Raw genomic sequence first — 21,050 nt, 5'->3', positions numbered from 1 at the left:
AACCATCCCAGGTTAACTGAACTACAATCTAGAGGAGAGCTGCCATAACAGGTGTGACTGATGAGATCTGACCTGCAAGGTTACTCAGGTTTGTTTGTATCAGGACAAGCACGGAAGACACCTGGATGTCAAAGTACAGCTGGGCGAGTGTCCTCACCCACATTGGCTTCACAACTCTGCATCATCTACTGAGTAAGACTCAGAGGATCAGAGATTAGAAGGTCTACAAAGAGCTGAACCAGACTTCCTGTATAAAGGTTTTAGTTCCACAGATTGACAGTGTCAGCACAACTAAAACGTGGAGACTGACCTCAGAGTTTCAATTTGATGTTGTGGGTTCCCCAGAAGAACACACAGCTGCTTCCCTCCTGAATCCTGCAGCTTGTGGTAGCTCAGGTCCACCTCTCTGGGATACGAAGGGTTGAGCTTTAGCACTGCTTCCAGATAATCACAGCTGATCTTTGACAAATCACAACTCTTCAATCTGTATAAAGAATGAAAGATGTAAGTTTATTAGACAAAGTGTGAGCTTGACATCGTTCAGTGTTTCATCATCTGTTCAGAGCTGAAGAAGGTTCAGAATGTAGAATTTTAGAAAATGGAAACTCCAAACAGCTGAAGCCAACAGGAAGCAGCTTCAAACAAACACAACAAGAGAAAAAACTCTGAATGTTTCACATTAAAGTCGTACATTTCTAACAAGAGTATTTTAAAGACAGCGTCACTGATGATTATCTTCTGCCCAGTAAAACTTTGGTTTTCCTCATGTGAGTGTTAATGATGCACAAAGACTGTGAGTGCAAAGAGGGAGCGAGGTGGATGACAGAGAGATGGTACAGGAGCATCAAGAACCCGGCGAGGAAATGAGCAGAAGGACTTTGGAGCATGTTGGATTGAAGCTTTCACAGAGACGTGTTTGACTGGACACCACCAGGACAGACTTTTAATCCCAGGATTTGGATGAGCTTTCTGTCTTTATGGTCACAAATGATGCTGTAACTCTGTGACTGTCCTGGAACTGTCAGCAGTATGGTTACGTCCTTTTGACCTGAGTTTCCACAGCTCTTATAACAGCAGTGTACATTCACCTGCAGGCACATGCTGCCTCTGCTTCAGCTCTGTTTATGAAGCACAAACTGCAGGAACCAAACTCAGACTGGCTCATTTCAATCATGTCTGCTTACAAACTCTTATCAGTATGTTTCCTGTCCTACTAGGAGGGATCAAACTCTGGACCTTTGTTATGGATCAGTGAAGGATGCTTAGAAATCCCTCCTGCTGCCTGAGCTTGAACATCATCAGCACTTTAACACTGAGCAGAGGGACGTGGAAAAGGCCTTCTGTCTTTATCTGACTGAACTGTTTCCTTATGTGGGCTGAGGAAAACACAGTTGTAGACTATATTTATATGAAACATGTATATTTAATGCATTTAATGTATTTGAACCATATTTAATGCATATTACAGGATGTAACAGCTGCAGATGTGTCAACAATAATGGCTTTGATTTTGCCCCCCTAAGAACATTTCTGTAGATCCACCCCTGCAGCAAACGTGTGTGAGAGCAGCCACGGCCCGCTCCTCCATGGTTTCATTCACACTCATCTCATACTGAACACACACACTTTGTAGGAATCATCAGTACTTTGACTATTTCTCAGGTTAGCTTCAGGTTAGCCATTTAGCATTTCTCCAGTCTGAGTCACAGAGCGTCACATGACGTGACAGAAGCTGATTGGTCAGCTGCAGTGATGGTGGTGGAGCAGCATTAATGATGATGCTGTAGAACAACAGGAACACGGGGATATCAGACTGTTAGTGGTTTTAGTCATTCCTGCTTCACTTTGTCCTTCTTATTGAAGTGACCTGCTGAGAGCTCACACTGTTCTCTGTAGAAATGATGTCAGTCTGACTCGTCACATGTTTGGAGGCGTGTTTGATGTTTGCTCTTCTGGAAACTCTCAGTATCAAATATGGAAGATGCAAAGGAGACACGCTTCAGTCTGTATGGACCTGTTTCTGTAGCTGCCACCATCATTCCACATGTTTGTACATCAGCTTATCAAATCCTGTCTGCTGTCTTCATTTATTACTCTTCACCTGCTTCACTATCACTGTGTGGGCGGAGCTGCCTGAGCCCCGCCCACACAAACACAGCTCCTCTCTGGAGCTAAACTTCTGCTTCATCTCTGCCTCTTTTCTTCATCCTCCACCTCTCTTTTCTCTTCTTCAGTGTTCTGCAGCCACGGAGCCTCACAGCCGTTAGCACGCCCATACCTGAGCAGCTAGCATTACCCAGCATGCTGTGCAGCAGTGTCAGTTTGTAAATCTGCAAGAATTCCTGCTCCAAACTGTTTCACAGATTGCTGTGTGCCGTGACCTTTGACCTGCTAAAGACAGTCAGCTGTGGATTATTCATTGTTGTGTCTGATACTTAGAACTGTGAGGAAGAACACTACACAGTTAATCAGGGTCCCCTCTCTCTGAATTAGGAAAGGTGGGCAGGCCGCGTGTGGGCCGCGGGCCATACGTTGAGTATCACTGTTTGAAATGTGAACATTGTTCTGCTGCAGTCAATGGACTAAACCAGAGAAGAAGAAAACAGACTTTACCATGAAGATCCTCAGTGTGGATCAGTATAATATCAGCCTGATGTCTGCAGTTTAGTGTCAGCACAACTTTCACATCATATTCATCTCAGCACAACTAAAACATGCTGACTGACCTCAGAGTTTCAAATCGACATCGTGGACTCTCCAGGAAACCACACAGATGCTTCACTCCAGAATCCTGCAGGTTGCTGTAGGTTCCACTCAGGTCCACCTCTGTGGGATACGAGGGGTTGGACTTCAGTGCTGCTGCCAGATAATCAAGGCCAATACCTGACAAACCACAGCGCTTCAATCTGTATAAAGAATGAAAGATGTAAGTTTATTAGACAAAGTGCTTGAAATCATTCAGTGTTTCATCATCTGTTCAGAGCTGAAGAAGGTTCAGAATGTAGAAGTTTAGAAAATGGAAACTCCAAACAGCTGAAGCCAACAGGAAGCAGCTTCAAACAAACACAACAAGAGAAAAAACTCTGAATGTTTCACATTAAAGTTGTACATTTCTCATAAAAACAGGAAAACGACTTGAAAAAGTCGTGTTTTTCCTTCCAGGAACCACATGGCTTCACTTTTAAAGGTGAAGTGTGAAAGAAATGGACATATTTGAAGTCCAACACCTTTTTCCAGTCACATTATTAAAGCAGACAAACTACAAGCTCATTTTCATTCCAACAAGTCATCTTCTGACCTGGACTAACAACACTGGTCTCTATGTGCAGCTGGCTGTGAGACCAGTGCTCAGGGAGCGTCTACAAAGTGCAACACTGAGAGAACATCACACACTCATTTGCTTCCAGCACTTTCACACAAACATCTACTGTCATCATTCATGTTCCTGCTCCTCTGGATTCACACGGAGCCTCTGCTCATGCCGTTGCCATGGTGAATCGTAGTATGTGGCTCCATAACTCAGACTGAGCATGCTCAGAGCTGATTGGCCCGACTCTGATCAGCTGATCTAGAAGAGGAAACTCTGCTATATGTACATTATTACATCTACACCTGAATCACAACACTCACACAAATATATCAACTGTGTTTAATATTTTGGCACGTAGATCATTTATGTGCTTCAGCTCTTCTTACATTTTACCACCAACACGTTTCAAAAGGAGCAGCTTTTACTTTGAAGGCCAGCTGTCTCTGTTTCCTGTTTGCATTGTTGGATAATGAAACAAGTCGATGCTTCAGTCCCTTCATTCATCGATTAAAATTGATTCTAGCTTGGATAACGTGATATCAATTCATTAAAATCCTGAATCGATTTTTTCATTTAAATGTATTTTGCCAGAAACGCCAGAATCTCAGGTTAAACCTCACAAATTTTCAACAACCACCAAACAGCTGAAACAGTAAATGAGAGCAGGAACACGGATTCTGCACAAAGACGTAAACACAAAGCGCGGACCCGCTGACGCATCAGAATCAGTGAGATGTCGCCTTTCTCACTGACGGCACAGACACGGTCGGGGCTGAAAGCCGACACCTCGCTGATTCTGATGTTTCGGCGGCTCCGAGCTTTGTGTTTACGTCCTTTTTACGCTGATTCTAAAGCTGTTAGTTTTATCTCTCTCCAAACAATATTGACTGAACCAGCAGCAAAAGAAGATCCAAACTAAGCTTCACATAAACATCGTCGTGGATTCACTCTGACTTTTGCTGTTTTGCTTCCACCAGGATAAAATCACACTTCATGCACAGCGCTCTCTCTCTCTCTCTCTCTCACACACACAGTTTCCCGTCTAAAAATCTGTTTTCTGCATTATTCGCTTGCTTGTTACACACAAATCTACTGTTGTTTACAGCGCTGTCGGACGCTGTTTTTTCCTTTTACTTACTCTCGAAAAGAAAGCCTCATTTCTGCCGTTCAATACTGAACAAATTTAAACTTTTTAAAATTATGCAAAATTGCAAAACGCTGTGTCTCTAATAAAAATGCTGTAACTTTACTCTGCTTCACTTCAGCAGCGTCAGGTAATGTTCATGTGTTGATTCATGGTTTTCTTTTGTCTTTGATCTCCTGCAGAATATTTTTATAAAATCCCAGGAAAATCACCTTCATGTTTTTCTGTGTTTTATCTTCAGTTACTTTGACACAAAGGCCTCTGCTGTGATGCTCACACCTTTGATAAAGTCTCGAAAGTGTCAGCTTTCTTCTTATAGATACAAAAATATGTAAATGTACTGAACTGAATTATAATATTTCTGACTGTCTGAGGCAAAATTTCCCAGATTCCAATCGAATTAAATTGAATCGATTCTAGAAATCAGTGACGATACCCAGCCCTACTTTGAATTGTGTTACACAACGAAATCTCACTGACAGCCAATAGAAATAAAGAAAAGTCCAGACTGACAGTCTCTGTGGGGTTAGGCAGTGAACTGCTCATGCTGCTTTCAAGTGCATCACAAACTATTGGAATTGGATCCAACTTTGTGAAGCAGATTTCTTTTCAGCTGCTGTTTTGAACATTTCCTCATGAACTGTATTAAACTCTGTAAATGAACTGAGAACTATTTCTACATTTGAAACTATGGATTCATTTTCCCGTTCACTTCTGTACGTTAATTTATAAATGAATGTTAGACTGGGCTCCATGGAAACACTTGGACTGGTCTCAGCTGCCTTCTTTCTGTAGTCATTCCAACAGAGTCCTTTCTCTTCTCCAGCTTCTGTTTGAAATCCTCTCACAGAGCCTGAATCCTGCTTTGCTGTCATGTTTGGGCCTGTGTTCGGCTGCTCTGTGTTCCTCTGCTTTAACACACACCTCACCACAGCAATTGTGTGGGTCGTCTCTGTAGCAGCCATATTATGGGCTCAAATTGTGGTCATAAATAATTTGTACTTGTAAATCAGGATTTGTATATGTAAAAAGAATTTGTGTGTGTGTAAAAAAGATTTGTATGTGGACTTAGTTATCCTACATGTTTGTACATCAGCTTATTAAATCCTGTCTGCTGTCTTTATTTATTACTAATAAAGAAAGCAGACAGTCTGCTTCACTGTCACTGTGTGGGCGGAGCTGCCTGAGCCCCGCCCACACAGACACAGCTCCTCTCTGGAGCAAGTTACAAGTTACTGCTAGTTACAAGTATGAATTTTGACCCTATTTTTCTTCCTTTCATCTGATTGGTCAATGTCATGTCAATCACACATTTAACTATCCAATCAGAGAACAGATGGGTTTGGCTGTCAGAGGGGCGCTTTTTTTTGAACTGCAGGTCCTTGAAGGGTAATACAGTTTGAAGCTGGAGGATCTCTATATAAATATCCGATAGCAGCTAGGTCCCCTAACTTACAGTAGCTGTTGAAAGGTTAAAGTTGTGGTATATCAGTGTTTAGAAATACCATTATTACTTTAGGATTAGTTTAACACAAAGTCAGGGCTGACCCGGGTCTATTGCTGTGAGTCACAGTGTGCAGCATAAAGGTCCTTTCCCATCGGATGCAGCATGTGCTGCTAATGCTAACTGCTAACTAAAAGCCAACGATCCAGAATTTGTTGCGCTGGCTGCTGGGCTCTGTGGGTTTTTGCAGCAGCTCTACCTGTACTAGATGCACCTGCTCCTTGTCGTTTCTATCTCTGACTTTATGTCCTCTACAAGAGTTTCTGTTTTTGCTGCTGGTTCTTCAAATGTTCAATAAAAACATGTATGCTCATTCATAACGAAGAAAGCTTTGTAACCATACCCACTAGTGAAGACTGTCATTTCCACAATACTGCCCCCACCCCTAGGTCCACAGCGCTGTTGAAAAGGCTTTGGAGGTCCCTGTATTAAGCACGTAAACCTGTGACACAAAAATCACCAAACTCGGACGACCACAGACTGTTTTCCTTCGTGGTGATAAAGGAAAACGCTGGGCTGGCAAGTAAAAGGGCATTCCCTTCAAGGACCTGAAGCTCCATAAAGAACCCCTCCAATAGCCAAACCCATCTGTTCTCTGATAGGATAGTTAAATTTGTGATTGACATGACATTGGCCAATTAGATGAAAGGAAGAAAAGTAGGCTCAAGATTTGTACTTGTAACTTGCAGAGTTTCACACGTATGTTTTGGCTAAGTCCACACACAAATCTTTTTTTACGCACACACAAATTCTTTTTACACATACAAAACTGATTTACAAGTATAAAATATTAATGACCACAATTTGAGCAAATACATTTCAGCTTCTGATACATGAACATCATCACAGCTCCTAACTTCTTCACATTTGTCTTCAGACACATCCTGAACATTTAGGAACTAAAAAAAGTTTCAAAGATCAGAAATATAGAAAAACAACAACAGCTGCCGTCAGTGAACTCACCTCAGAGTCTCCAGTCGACAGTTTGGACTCTCCAGTCCAGCACACAGAAGCTTCACTGCTGAATCCTGCAGATTGTTCTTACTCATATCCAGCTCTGTCAGATGGGAGGGGATGGACTTCAGGGCCGAGGCCACAACTTCACAGTGAGCCCCTGAGAGTCGACACCAAGTCAGTCTGTGATCATATAAAATATAAAATGTGTTATTATAAAAGCAGAAATCTGCATTATAAACACAGACTGAATGTATATGAAGACAAAACAGAGTGAGGTCATAATCTGATGAACATCTGCTCTTCACATCTGTGCTTCAGCTCCTCTTACTGTGTTTGACATGACACAACGATTGAGTCTCTCTCAGACCTGCAGACTTTTAATGAGAATCTTTGTTTGGCTTTAATCTGTGGATGAAAGAGGAAGATGGTGTCACATTTAGGCTTCCATAATGTCCACAGTGTGTCATCTGATCCAGAGTCAGAGTGAAGACACACATTTGGACTGTTTCCTGTCTTGAATCTGACTCCAGGACATTTTGAATGAGCTCAGCTCAGTGAAGAGTTCCAGCTGGAAAGATGATCTCTGTTTGCTACCTGCTGCTGTCAGGTACGACTGTTCACGTCCACACGCAGGAAAAATCTACTGACTGTCACCAAACGGAGCAGAAATCTCATCACTGGACAATAATGATGAATGAACTCACAGCTGCTGGTATCACATCTGATTTCAGGGGAACTAAACACAGAAATGATTGGCTCATTTTAGCTTTCTGAGCCATTAGTCTGCAGGTTTATCACTAGTTGGCAGAAACAGATTTGTATTCCTGTTCAGCGCTTCAGTGTTTATGACTCCAGATCCAGGTGACAGCAAGTCAAAATGATGTTACCTGTCTGTGTCCAGCAGCAGCCTTTGAATATTGTTATAAAGTCACATGGATCAGTTTGTCTTTGATTGGTTTGTAAAGTTCAAATTCATTTATATTTATCAACTCTAAATGAAAAATGTTTTTCTTCTTCTATGTTTATTATTAGAGTAACAAATTCTTAGAGTTTCCTGTTGTTGAGAATTTCAGTGTAAAACCACTCGGACCTGTGCATCACTGCACACTGTGAAAGTATTACGGCAGTTTAATCTATAATCCTAATCAGTGTGTTTACTTTACTGTAGTCAGACCTCCGTTATACCAAAGGAAACACTGAACGTCTTCAAAGTCACAATAAATTTATAATAAATGCTAATAAATACTGGAGTGTTAGAAAAGATGCTTCCAGCGTGTTTGGCTTTGATAGGGTTTATTCTGTTCGTCTACAGTCTGACCACTTGGGGGCGCTTTTGTCTCTTTTGCTCTGAGCCTTGGGTTTATTCAAACTGATTTTAATAAACTATTTTCTGCAAGTTGAAGCTTCATCTCCATCTCCAGTGGTTGTTGCATATTTTATGACTATATTAGTAACAGTCAGAGAGTTTCGAGTACATTAGATCTTCAGGTTTGATTTTGGACACAACATAAATGGTGAGCCAGTGTCAGAGGAAGTGACAGCATCCACCGAGGACCGGGGGGAGTGGGAGGACTGGGGGACGAGGCCAACAAAAAGGTGATCACTGATACAGGTCAGCAAACATTTGCTCATTTGGTGTCTTAGAGCAGACTCCGCCCAGCTTTGTCATCCATGGTTGCTCTTTCAAAGGAATCTAGTTACATATTATTTTACTTAATGATCTACTGACACCACTGACTATGCAGGAAAACCCCACATCTGGAGCCAGTGCACATGTGCAGTTCAATTCCTGGGCAAGTTCTGAAGATGGCCGAGCTGTCGAGGACAAAGTTACTAATGTGAAGCTAATGTGGTTAATCAAGATCTTCATAACTATGTGGAGCACAGTGCACACGCCCCTACATGTTCTATAAGTCAATAGGAGGACGTCCTGTTTTTGGCAAACAAAAGTTTCTCAGGTTTTGATTACAAAACAAGCAACAGGCCAAAATTATTTGTAGATTTAGACACAATATTAGATTCCTCCCAAATCTGAGGAACTCTGAAGCTCAGGCATTAATAATTAATAATATTTTTCAAAGCTTATCATTTGGACATATACAAATTACCCTCTTGGGATTATGAGGTCCTCACAAAAATGAATATTCGCTGTCACAGTCTGTAAATGTATCCAAGTCACAGCAAGCATTTTGAAATAAGTCCTAATCAGTCCAAGAAAAACAGTCTTGAAGGGTCTGGATGGACTCACTGACCACACCAGAACCAGAACCAGCACTGAGGTTTAGTTCTCTTTAAGACAGATTTCATGATGGGAACCAAATAAAACACATTTTAGTCAAACATGCCACAGAGAGCTCTACAGAAAGATTTATTAGGTTCCTTGATGGAGCCATAACAAACGTCAGCGAGCGACCTCCCAACTGTACATTGATTAAAATGACAAAATAAACTGGGAGCGTCTGGTGTGACGTTACTGTGGTCTGAGTGGCGACTTCCACATTCGCCCTCAGTTGAACGTACACATCAGTAACAAGGATCTGTGGAAACTCTCTTGGTAAGTAAAAAGGATGCAGGGAGGCGGATCGAAGTTCAGCCTCAGCGGTGATTCCCTCACCACCACTTTATCACCAGCTCTCATTATTTTAAAGACAGAGACCCTCACACTGGGCTTCACTAGTTACTGCTGGGTCTCTGTTGTACAGAAGGCCCATACCACATTAAGGAAAAAATAATCTCCTTAATTTCAACATTAAAGGTGAAAATGACTTTGAGAATAAAGAAGAAATGTGGAGATTTGCTGTTTCAGGACAAAGTGCCACAGCTGCTGTTCTCTCTGAGTCAGTGAAACTTCAGCAGTGGTGTTAGCTAAAGAAGGGAAATGATTCCTGTCACACATCCATGTGTTATATAAACACAGTGTGGTGAAAAGTATAAAGATGCTGAAAGGATGGTGCAGAAAGCTGAAAAACACAAATCTGGAAGATTTGTACAAAATCAAATGTCTTGTAATGGACGGATGCGAGGTTATCGATGGTTCACCTTCGTACAATAAAGAGGATGGATGCTGCAAAACTGGATGATGAAATATTGGTTCAGCGCTTTGTTTGAAAGTGCTTTATAAATAAAGTTATTATCATTATCATAAGACGGTGGATCACTTTGTTTCACTAACTCATCTAAACAAAGTGTTTTGTAGAGGGGACAGAAAACCTGGCAGTTTGTCTTGAAACAACAAATCTCCACATTTCAACTTTTTTCTCCAAATACAATTTTGACTTTAACCTCGACTTTATCTTAAAATGATCGGGAATATTTTTCTTACCATGGTCCTAAAACTCGGCCTTACTCCGTTTCCATCGGAGCAATAAGGTCGGATTGTGCTCCACGGTAAACCTGTTCACCTGTTCTTCCTGCTGTGAGTCGTCCCTGTCAGAGCCTTCGTCTTTATGACTTGGTGATGCTGTGGTGTGTTTGTGACCTCACACGCTGTTTGTGGGACTTTTGTTATAAAGGGGTGGAGTCACGAGAGGTGACGGTTTAAAAAGAATGACCTGCAGTGACCTTTGACTCTAATTTTGGATGTATGCTGGCACACTGCCGTCCATCTCAGCTCTGTGAGCTGAATCACGTGCTAACGGCTGTCTAAATGACTCGGGTAAAGTTTGTAGCATGCGTGCTTGTTGTTTTTGTCTGCTTCCACTTGTCTTTGCACTAGGATGATGTCGGCGTAAATGTGCAGTCATATTCGTTGTGTTCCCACTAGTGCTGTCAGCGTTAATCTCGTTAAAATGACGTTAACGCCATAACGCGGCAAATCTCCGTTAACAACTTAAGCGGATCGCCCCGTGCGTGGGGCTGGACGGCGTCAACACGTTAACGAGCTAACTGCGCTAACGCACTAGTTTCCACCAATTGAGCATTGCATGGCACATCCGACATACTGTTTTACTTTAGTCCATGACGCGCTTACCATCAGGGTCATACTTCACATGAAAACCAAGATACTTCCAAACGCCAGATCTGAATGAGGGTGGGGGAGGTTCGGGTAGCGTTGAGGCAGTTGCCATGTTGCAACGAGCTTAGCTTCAGTCTCGCTAGCTTGCGCTGCACTCAGTGGATCTGCGCTCGACAGTGTAGCCTAGAAGGAGTAGTCAATTTTGTATTGTTCGATATATATGCGTACTGAACCGAAAGCACTGTATCGAACGGTTCAATACCGATACATGTATTGTTGCACCCCTAGTGTTCTGATAAGCATGAAAACAACTCTTCACTGTGAACTAGGCAGCAATGATTAGTCAACTGGTCACGATTACATTGACTATCAAAATGTTCGACAATTAACTTAATAGTCGACGTGTCGTTTAAAGCTTTGTAAGATCCTGAAAGACGCAGGAATAAGTAGGATTTAAGAGTGTAATAACAGACTGAAACAGAAGATGGCAGCACTGCATGTACAAGGATGCCAGCTGCTGTTAGTCTGGGAGCATTTTGAGAAAATAAAAGAGAAAAAAGTCAATGTTAAATCTGCAAAATGAACTTTCCTTCCACGGCAGTACGATGGTGATGCACGAGAATCTGAAAAGGAAGCACGCCGTGGGTTCTGACGACGAAGTGCTACAGTCTGGTAAGCTAATTACCTAGTTAGCTGCTAACATTAGCGTAAACAGCGAGCTACTTACTCATAGCTGTAAATGCTACATTACAGTACTGCTAAAAGAATACAGTGGGGCAAAAAAGTATTTAGTCAGCCACCGATTGTGCAAGTTCCCCCACTTAAAATGATGACAGAGGTCAGTAATTTGCACCAGAGGTACACTTCAACTGTGAGAGACAGAATGTGAAAAAAAAATCCATGAATTCACATGGTAGGATTTGTAAAGAATTTATTCGTAAATCAGGGTGGAAAATAAGTATTTGGTCAATAACAAAAATACAACTCAATACTTTGTAACATAACCTTTGTTGGCAATAACAGAGGTCAAACGTTTACTATAGGTCTTTACCAGGTTTGCACACACAGTAGCTGGTATTTTGGCCCATTCCTCCATGCAGATCTTCTCAAGAGCAGTGATGTTTTGGGGCTGTCGCCGAGCAACACGGACTTTCAACTCCCGCCACAGATTTTCTATGGGGTTGAGGTCTGGAGACTGGCTAGGCCACTCCAGGACTTTCAAATGCTTCTTACGGAGCCACTCCTTTGTTGCCCGGGCGGTGTGTTTTGGATCATTGTCATGTTGGAAGACCCAGCCTCGTTTCATCTTCAAAGTTCTCACTGATGGAAGGAGGTTTTGGCTCAAAATCTCACGATACTTGGCCCCATTCATTCTGTCCTTAACACGGATCAGTCGTCCTGTCCCCTTGGCAGAAAAACAGCCCCATAGCATGATGTTTCCACCCCCATGCTTCACAGTAGGTATGGTGTTCTTGGGATGCAACTCAGTATTCTTCTTCCTCCAAACACGACGAGTTGAGTTTATACCAAAAAGTTCTACTTTGGTTTCATCTGACCACATGACATTCTCCCAATCCTCTGCTGTATCATCCATGTGCTCTCTGGCAAACTTCAGACGGGCCTGGACATGCACTGGCTTCAGCAGCGGAACACGTCTGGCACTGCGGGATTTGATTCCCTGCCGTTGTAGTGTGTTACTGATGGTGACCTTTGTTACTTTGGTCCCAGCTCTCTGCAGGTCATTCACCAGGTCCCCCCGTGTGGTTCTGGGATCTTTGCTCACCGTTCTCATGATCATTTTGACCCCACGGGATGAGATCTTGCGTGGAGCCCCAGATCGAGGGAGATTATCAGTGGTCTTGTATGTCTTCCATTTTCTGATGATTGCTCCCACAGTTGATTTTTTCACACCAAGCTGCTTGCCTATTGTAGATTCACTCTTCCCAGTCTGGTGCAGGTCTACAATTCTTTTCCTGGTGTCGTTCGAAAGCTCTTTGGTCTTGGCCATGGCGGAGTTTGGAGTCTGACTGGTTGAGGCTGTGGACAGGTGTCTTTTATACAGATGATGAGGTCAAACAGGTGCCATTCATACAGGTAACGAGTGGGGGACAGAAAAGCTTCTTACAGAAGACGTTACAGGTCTGTGAGAGCCAGGGATTTTCCTTGTTTGAGGTGACCAAATACTTATTTTCCACCCTGATTTACGAATAAATTCTTTACAAATCCTACCATGTGAATTCATGGATTTTTTTTTCACATTCTGTCTCTCACAGTTGAAGTGTACCTCTGGTGCAAATTACTGACCTCTGTCATCATTTTAAGTGGGGGAACTTGCACAATCGGTGGCTGACTAAATACTTTTTTGCCCCACTGTATGTTTGTCTTAAATGCACGACTTTTGTTACCAAGCCAACAACATCCACACCTCGGCACACATTTTGGGGGCCTTTCTGTTTGTTGCTACAATCTGCAAATTTCATTAAAAGTTTAATAAACTATCATCTGGTCTTTATTTTTAGTTAGCACATCCCTTAAAAACTCTAAGCTGTAAGCTAATGATAGTTATATAACAGCAGATGCATGCTGGTGTATGTTTTATGTCCAATGGATGCAGGATCTGTTAAGTCGACTATCAACATAATTGTTTGTGGCAGCCCTAGTGTGACCTCAAATAAGAAATTATTGCAGTTTATGACTGAGTAACTAAGCTATCACTAACTAATAATATTAATGAGCACATCTGGACTCACCGAGCCTTTCTGCAGTTCCTCACAGCTGGAATCAGTCTCAGTCGTCCCTCCTTTGTTGTGTTGTACTTCTTCAGGTCCAACTCATCCAGAACCTCCTCTGACATCTGCAGCATGAAGGCCAGAGCTGAGCAGTGGATCTCAGAGAGTTCCTTTGATTTGTCCTCTGACTTCAGGAACTCTTGGATCTCCTGAGATAATAAGATGTCGTTCATCTCCATCAGACAGTGGAAGATGTTGATGCTTCTGTCAGGAGAGGATTTCGTCTTCCTTTCTTTTAGATTCTTGATGACCCTCTGGATGGTTTCTGGACTGTTCTCTGTTTGACCCAGCAGACCTCCTAAGAGTCTCTGGTTGGACTCCAGACAGAGGCCATGAAGGAAGCGAACAAACAGGTCCAGGTGGCCATTTTTACTCTGGAGGGATTTCTCCATGGCTCGTTTAAGGAAATCATCCAGAGATGACTCGTTGTATTTTTTTCCCAGGAAGTCCTTCAGCACCTCTGACTTCCTGTTGGTGAAACAGTGGAACATGTAGACTGCAGCCAGAAACTCCTGAATGCTCAGATGAACAAAGCAGAAGACTGGTTTCTGGAAGATCACACACTCTCTTTTGAAGATCTCTGTACAAACTCCTACAGAGATCTTCTGAGAGGCCTCTGTCACATCCAGACCACACTGCTCCAGGTCTTCTTGGTAGAACATGATGTTTCCTTTCTCCAGATGTTCAAACGCCAGCCTCCCCAGCTTCAGAAGAACTTCGCTGTCAGCCTCCGTCAGCTCCTGTGGACTCGTCTCATGACCCTCGTGGTACTTGTTCTTCTTCCTCTTTGTCTGAACCAGCAGGAAGTGTGAGTACATGTCAGTCAGGGTCTTGGGCAGCTCTCCTCTCTGCTCTGTAGTCAACATGTGCTCCAGAACTGTAGCAGTGATCCAGCAGAAGACTGGGATTCTACACATGATGTGGAGGCTCCTGGATGTCTTCATGTGGGAGATGATTCTGCTGGACAGCTCTTCATCACTGAATCTCCTCCTGAAGTACTCCTCCTTCTGGGCGTCAGTGAAGCCTCGTACTTCTGTTAGCCTGTCAACACATGTAGGAGGGATCTGATTGGCTGCTGCAGGTCGGGAAGTTATCCAGACGAGAGCCAAGGGAAGCAGATTCCCCTGGATGAGGTTTGTCAGCAGCTGGCTGACTGATGACTTCTGTGTGACATCAGACAGCAGCTTCCTGTTGGTGAAATCCAATGAAAGTCTGCTTTCATCCAGGCCGTCAAAGATGAACAAAAGCTGAGAGACAGCCAGCTTCTCTGCTGTGACCTTCTGTAGTGTTGGATGGAAAACATGGAGCAGCTCCAGAAGACTGTACTGCTCATCTCTGATCAGGTTCAGCTCCCTGAATGAAAGCAGAACCACCACACTGACATGTTGGTTCTCCAAGCCCTCTGCCCAGTCCAGAGTGAACTTCTGCACTGAGAAGGTTTTTCCAACACCAGCCACGCCGTTGGTCAGAACCACTCTGATAGGTCTCTGTTGGTCAGGTAAGGCTTTAAAGATGTCCTGGCACCTGATTGGAGTGTCATGGAGGGTGTCCATCTTGGAAGCTGTCTCCAGCTGCCTTACCTCATGTTGGGTATGAACCTCTTCATTCTGTCCCTCTGTGATGTAGAGCTCAGTGTAGATCCTGTTGAGGAGGGTTCTACTTCCTGTTTCATCACTTCCTTCAGTCACACGTTCACACCTCCTCAGACTGATCTTATGTTCATCTAAAACCTCCTGCAGACCAACATCTGCTGAAAGAAAGAAAAACAGAAACAAAATTCTTCAATGTCTGAACAACAACAAGAAGTCCAGTTTTCAGAAATGAGTCCATCAGCAGACAGATGTGCAGTCTTACTTTGTACACAGCTGCTCTGACTGGCTGTCTGCAGTCCAGCTCTGGTTCTGGATCTTTCTCCACACTGGGGACAGGATGAGTCTCCTGATGAAGCAGACTGGTCCCAGTATGAGGAGATGCACTGTCTGCAGAACCAGTGTCCACAGCTGGTAGAGACTGGATCCTTCAGGACGTCCTGACACAAAGCACAGCAGGACAGCTGCTCCTCCTCACAGACACCACTCCTCTTCCTCCCTCTGTGAACACATTTCTTTATCACTAAAATCATTGACTGTCAGTGACAAACATCCAGATTTGATGACACTGTGCAGAAGCTCTGATGGTCACAGAGAAAAGTTCATGTGGAGAAACTTGTGTTTGAGTTCAGAATCCAAGTTTCCTTTGCTGTTCCTGTCTTATTAAACACAGAGTGATCAGCCTACAAACTCCACAGTAAAAGCCTTTATCACAGAGCTGATTATGTCCTTCACTGGATGTACTGGAAGTTTGGGATCCGTCACTTTGAACTGACCTTTGACCTCCTCTAAAAACTGGTGGAGCAGCGGTGTCACATTCAGAGCTTTTAGCTTTATTTTGAAAGAGTTCAGTCATCAGGAAGTGAACTTCTGGGTTCTGATTTTCTGTCTATTATTTTACAGAAGTGAAGAAGAAGAACTAAAAGCTTTGAAATGATCTGAGTGATATTTTTGAACATTGCCACCAAATTGAGTTCAGCCTCCAGCAGTAACTTTGTTTCATGATGCCTCCCTGATGATGTGATGTTTGATTACAAACCTGTTTATGTGTTAGACATTAATCACATGAACACAGGCAGAAAAAAGAAGCCAATGAAACAAATGACAGAAACATGTTCATTCACTGCCATAATCCATGTTTTATATGTACAGATGTTTGTAAAGAACATGTGTGCAGCGCTTTGTTCTGAGTATCTGCTGTCAGCACACAGTGCAGCAATAACTACAACCACACGTTTCTGTAGATCCTGAACATCAGCCTGGAGGAATCTGATCTCAGGTCTGCACACAGAGGAGCTTCACCTCTGGGATGATGCTGGCTTCAGCTCCTTCTACAATCAGGCAGAAGGTTCTGCACCATCAGGACACAAACAGAGAGGAGCTTCTATCCTCAGACCATCCAAGTCCTAAATCAGAACATGCTCCCCTCATAGCATCACCATCAGGGTTTAAACAGGACCTTACATCATGTTCTTGTCTCACTGTCATATTTCAGATCATATCTGATTCATTATGACGTCACACGCTGCTACACTGATCCTGCTGCTTCATTACTGCTGATATTACTCTGCTCACTCTGTTCAGTTACTCTGTTTACATCACTTTACTCATTTGCTTTGTTCTGCTTGCACTGCTCTGTCAGTACATGCTGTGCTAATGTGGCACAAAGCACTTTAACATTACATCTGCACAATGTTTCATTATTTCATTTAATGATTGTTTATAATGTTTTGTCCAGTCACAGGAGCAGCTCAGCACATTTCACTGTGTTGTACGTGTATGACGATGCCTGTGACAAATAAACAGCCCTGGACTCTTCAATCTTCTGCATTTCTTTGGAGATCAGCTCAGTGGCCTGTTGAGACCATCTTTCTATTTCTGATGACTCAGTTCAGATTATTATCCTGATACTTTCTTTTAAAATGTGATGAAATCATTTATCTGATGTTCTGACACAAATACACCAAAACAATCCCAAACAGCATAAACCACCACGTTACACACAGTGTAATAAAAATACAGGCAACTACAAATAAAAACACTTTTAAAATATAAACTAAAATTACAAAGTGGTCACAGAATTTCAAACACCCGTGAATGAGTCAGCAGATCTCTTACATGGTCAGCTGAGCTCCATGACTGAAGAACATTGTTGCTGCAGGTTCATTACTGAAGTGTGGAGGTTTGTCTTTGGACCAGTCACTCCTCACAGACACACAGCTGGATGCTGGAGCCTGTGACCTCTGACCTCTGCAAACACATCACATTCATATGACATGAATTACTGATTAATCTCTGTTTAAAATCTTTTAAGCAGCTGCAAACACACAAACTGGATAATGTGATGGTTTCTGTCAGTAATAGTTGTCTCAGATTAGAGTACAGACGGCTGCAGAGACGTTCACAGCAACAGAGAAGAAATCATTACCTTGGATTGCATTACTACTACGATTAATACTAGCATTATTGTACCCGGACCACCATTAGGAATCATTTATGATGTCACTGGTAGAACACATTTATAGAAACAACCTTTGAACTCTGAGTCAGCAGCTCTCTTACATGGTCAGCTGAGCTCCGTGAATGAAGAAAGTTGTTGCTGCAGGTTCATGACTGAAGTTTAGAAGATTTTCTTTGGACCAGTCACTCCTCACAGACACACAGCTGGATACTGGAGACTGTGACCTCTGACCTCTGCAAATACAACCACATTGCATTCATTTCACATCAATTAGTATACCACAAAAGGCATGCAAGAAACACAGTATGAAGGCAAACTTCTGGCTTCAATAACATTCAATAGGTCAGGTGGAAACTTTTCTCAGATTTGATTCATGTTTTTATAGAACGATCCAACTAAAAAAAATATACCATTAGGTCAGAGGTCAGCAACCTTTAGGACCCAAAGAGCCATTTGGACCCAGTTTCCACGCAAAAGAAAACACTGGGAGCCACAAATACTTTTTGACATCTAAAATGAAGATAACACTGTATATATTGTTTTTTACCTTTATGCTTTGGGTGAACAACTAAGGTGTGTTGCTTATGAAATCCATGAAGTGCTACAGAGAAAATTACATGTTATTTATGTAATGAACACATTTGAACTCTTAAAGAAATATAACCAAAGGAAAGACACCCAGCTGAACTAAAATGATCCAGCAAACAAAAACTGTTGTGAGCCGCCACCCTTATATCTCCTTTGTGCTTTTGGAGCCTTGACCTGACTTTTAAAAAATAATTGAAAAAAAAAAAGATGAAAGATGAAAAATGAAAAATAGATATTTGCAAAATTCTGCCTAAATATGTATTTTACCTGGTTAATGTGTGTGGCGGGGCGTGGTCTGCAGCGCCGCTGCAGGGGAGGCGGACGCACCTGAGCTGCACCCGCAATCACGCCTCGCCGCCTTAACGTCTGTGCTGTTGTGTTGGTGTGTGTCGGGCTGTGAGCTGCAAAGCTACAGCCGGCTGTGTGTGTACAGCAACCGTGTGTGTAAAGTGGTCAATAAAGAGATGCTGAAAAGCGTGTTCATGCAAACATCGTCGGGTCTGCAGTGATATGTTTACAACGGGACTTCTGCTCCTGAACCTCTGCGCACAGCGTCTGCAGATCGGGGCTGTACGAAGTCACTTTCATCTTTACGCAGGACTGTAAGCTGTCGTCTGTGAGGCGTGAGCGGTGTTTGTTTTTAACATAGTTCACGGTGGAGAACAGCTGCTGACATAATGTGGATCCGAAGATCCAGAATTGGCCTACCTGGGGTTGAAGGTCTCGATAAATGCATGGCGTTTCGGCGGGTACACCGGCTTCCGCGAGTGTGACGCTTATTTGAGCGATGAAAAATAAAAAAATTGAATTTTATTTTTATATTTCAATATCACAATAATCTTCTAATTTAGAACTACAAGTTAAAAAAGAACAACATAAATAAAATACACTTCAGCTAAATACTTCTAATTTATTTTCCCAAACCACGCGGAGCCGCACTATAAGGACTAAAGAGCCGCAGGTTGCCGACCCCTGCATTAGTGTTAGTCAATGTTACAACTGAACTGAAAAACTAAATATTTTGGTCAGGTCCAAAGAAACAAAGTCACTATTAATACAACACAAACCCCCCAAAAAGACCCATGTACACCCCGGGCTCTATGGGTCTTGTGCTCGGAGCTTGTTCCTGTGCTGCCATGATTAGTGCCTCTGTGCTGTCTTTCAGTCCAGCTTTGTTCAGCCACTGGTGGATTTCTGGATGTCAGCCACTTCCTCTGCCTGCTGGTGGTGCAAACTGTGTTGTTCTGAGTTTCATTGGACGTCTTTGTCCAAAGCACCAGACAAAGGGCAAAGTAGATGCATTTGCATCAGCAGGAAAATACACCCCAAACTAGCATTCCTCATTATACAACTTTAACAACTGCCACTAAATGATACTTCATACACAGACCAGTGTTAGGTTAAGTTATGATGTCACTGGCAGAACACATTTATAAAAAAACAACCTTTGAACTCTGAGTCAGCAGCTCTCTTACATGGTCAGCTGAGCTCCATGATTGAAGAACGTTGTTGCTGCAGGTTCATGACTGAAACGTGGAGGAAGTATTTCTCTGGACCAGTCACTCCTCACAGACACACAGCTGGATGCTGCAGATGCTGCTCCGTCCTCTTCCTCCATCTTCTTGATGTCAGGGTGGAGTTAGTCTGAGAGGTAAACACACACACTCAGAGGTGCTGTTGTACTGGAAGCATCACACTGACGGCTTTCTAATGTTGGAGCTTTGGCCCTAAAGTCCAAACCAGTTATTTTAGAGGCTCAAAGTCTTTAAAAAAAACACCAAAACCATCACATTATTTAATAAGTACATGATCAGGTGGATGAAGGAACTCAGTGTGTTTGGGATCATCATCATGGTGAGGAGCCCACATGTTACGGCTCCTTTGGAGAGAAGCTGAGGATCACTGCAGGAAGTGAGCTCATGAAACCAAACTGCTGTTTGTGAGCAGGATGACTCTGTTATTCTACCTGCTCTGTGTTCTACATATGATCAATACTTCAAATATCTGTAAACATGTCATCTTATATTTGTTGCACTTGGTCACATCTGTCTTTAAAAATTGATTTTTAATGTCACTGAGAGTTCTTTTCTACCTTTATTGATTTATTTTCGAATAAATTAAATATAAAGGTGCCAAAAACTGCCTGCAGCTTCTGCTCTGTGACAGGAAACTACTGTCAGGCTCAAAATGACTTCAGATTATTCATCACAGAGTGTTTATAGATCACAGGACACGTTACAGTTTTACTGTCAATGTTTTAGTTTAAAAGAGTGACGTGATAAGGTCTTACTGTGAATCTGCGCGCTCATTGGCTAATAACTTGAGACTGACAGGTGGTTATCCGATCAGCGTGCGGCCCACACGGACATAAAACTCTTAAAGTTTCTGAAGGGATTTTCAGATCAGACCTGATGTTTCTGCCTAAAGACTGTTTACCGATATAATCAATATCAGATATCAGAGCAACAGAAACCTCGGTGATCAGGACGCCGGGACTGAGAACAGGAAGTGGCTCAAACAGTTTAAAGTCAGCGACTGTATCCCAATTCAGGGTCTGCAGCCTTAAAGGCTGCATTTTAAGGCCGATTACGTCACAGTGGCACGCTCCAAAACACTCCAACTCCAAAACACACCGGAAGTGCTCCAGGACGCTAGGGGCAGTGTTGAGCTTTTGTTACCTAGTAACTACACAAGCCAGGAAGTACCAATGACCGGATTTGGGGTCTGCAGCCTTAAAGGCCGCATTTTAAGGC

The 21,050-nt window shown here is 42.8% G+C and overlaps 1 protein-coding gene across 2 annotated transcripts; it reads right to left on the bottom strand.

Annotated features, from left to right (window-relative positions):
• Positions 1-291: 291 nt before the first annotated feature.
• On the bottom strand, positions 292-20,246 carry LOC148096467 (protein NLRC3-like). 2 transcript variants are annotated; one of them, XM_087835684.1, is made up of 8 exons: positions 19,773-20,246; positions 17,811-17,942; positions 17,367-17,498; positions 15,514-15,749; positions 13,621-15,409; positions 6,922-7,095; positions 2,727-2,906; positions 292-484 (listed from the first exon to the last, which is right to left on the bottom strand). In XM_087835684.1, the coding sequence occupies exons 1-8, from the start codon at positions 19,913-19,915 to the stop codon at positions 292-294; spliced, it is 2,979 nt and encodes a 992-aa protein (XP_087691810.1). In that variant the 5' UTR covers positions 19,916-20,246. The 2 variants fall into 2 exon arrangements, with proteins under 2 accessions (XP_087691810.1, XP_087691809.1); XM_087835683.1 differs by lacking the exon at positions 292-484 and having other exon boundaries at positions 2,682-2,906.
• Between the last annotated feature and the right edge of the window lie 804 nt (positions 20,247-21,050).

This window comes from Neolamprologus brichardi, chromosome 23 (genome assembly GCF_056152115.1).
Source record: "Neolamprologus brichardi isolate AB-2024 chromosome 23, ASM5615211v1, whole genome shotgun sequence".
Taxonomy (NCBI): Eukaryota; Metazoa; Chordata; class Actinopteri; order Cichliformes; family Cichlidae; genus Neolamprologus; species Neolamprologus brichardi.
Note: the sequence above shows the minus strand (reverse complement) of the source record. Positions and strands in the feature narration are given on the sequence as shown.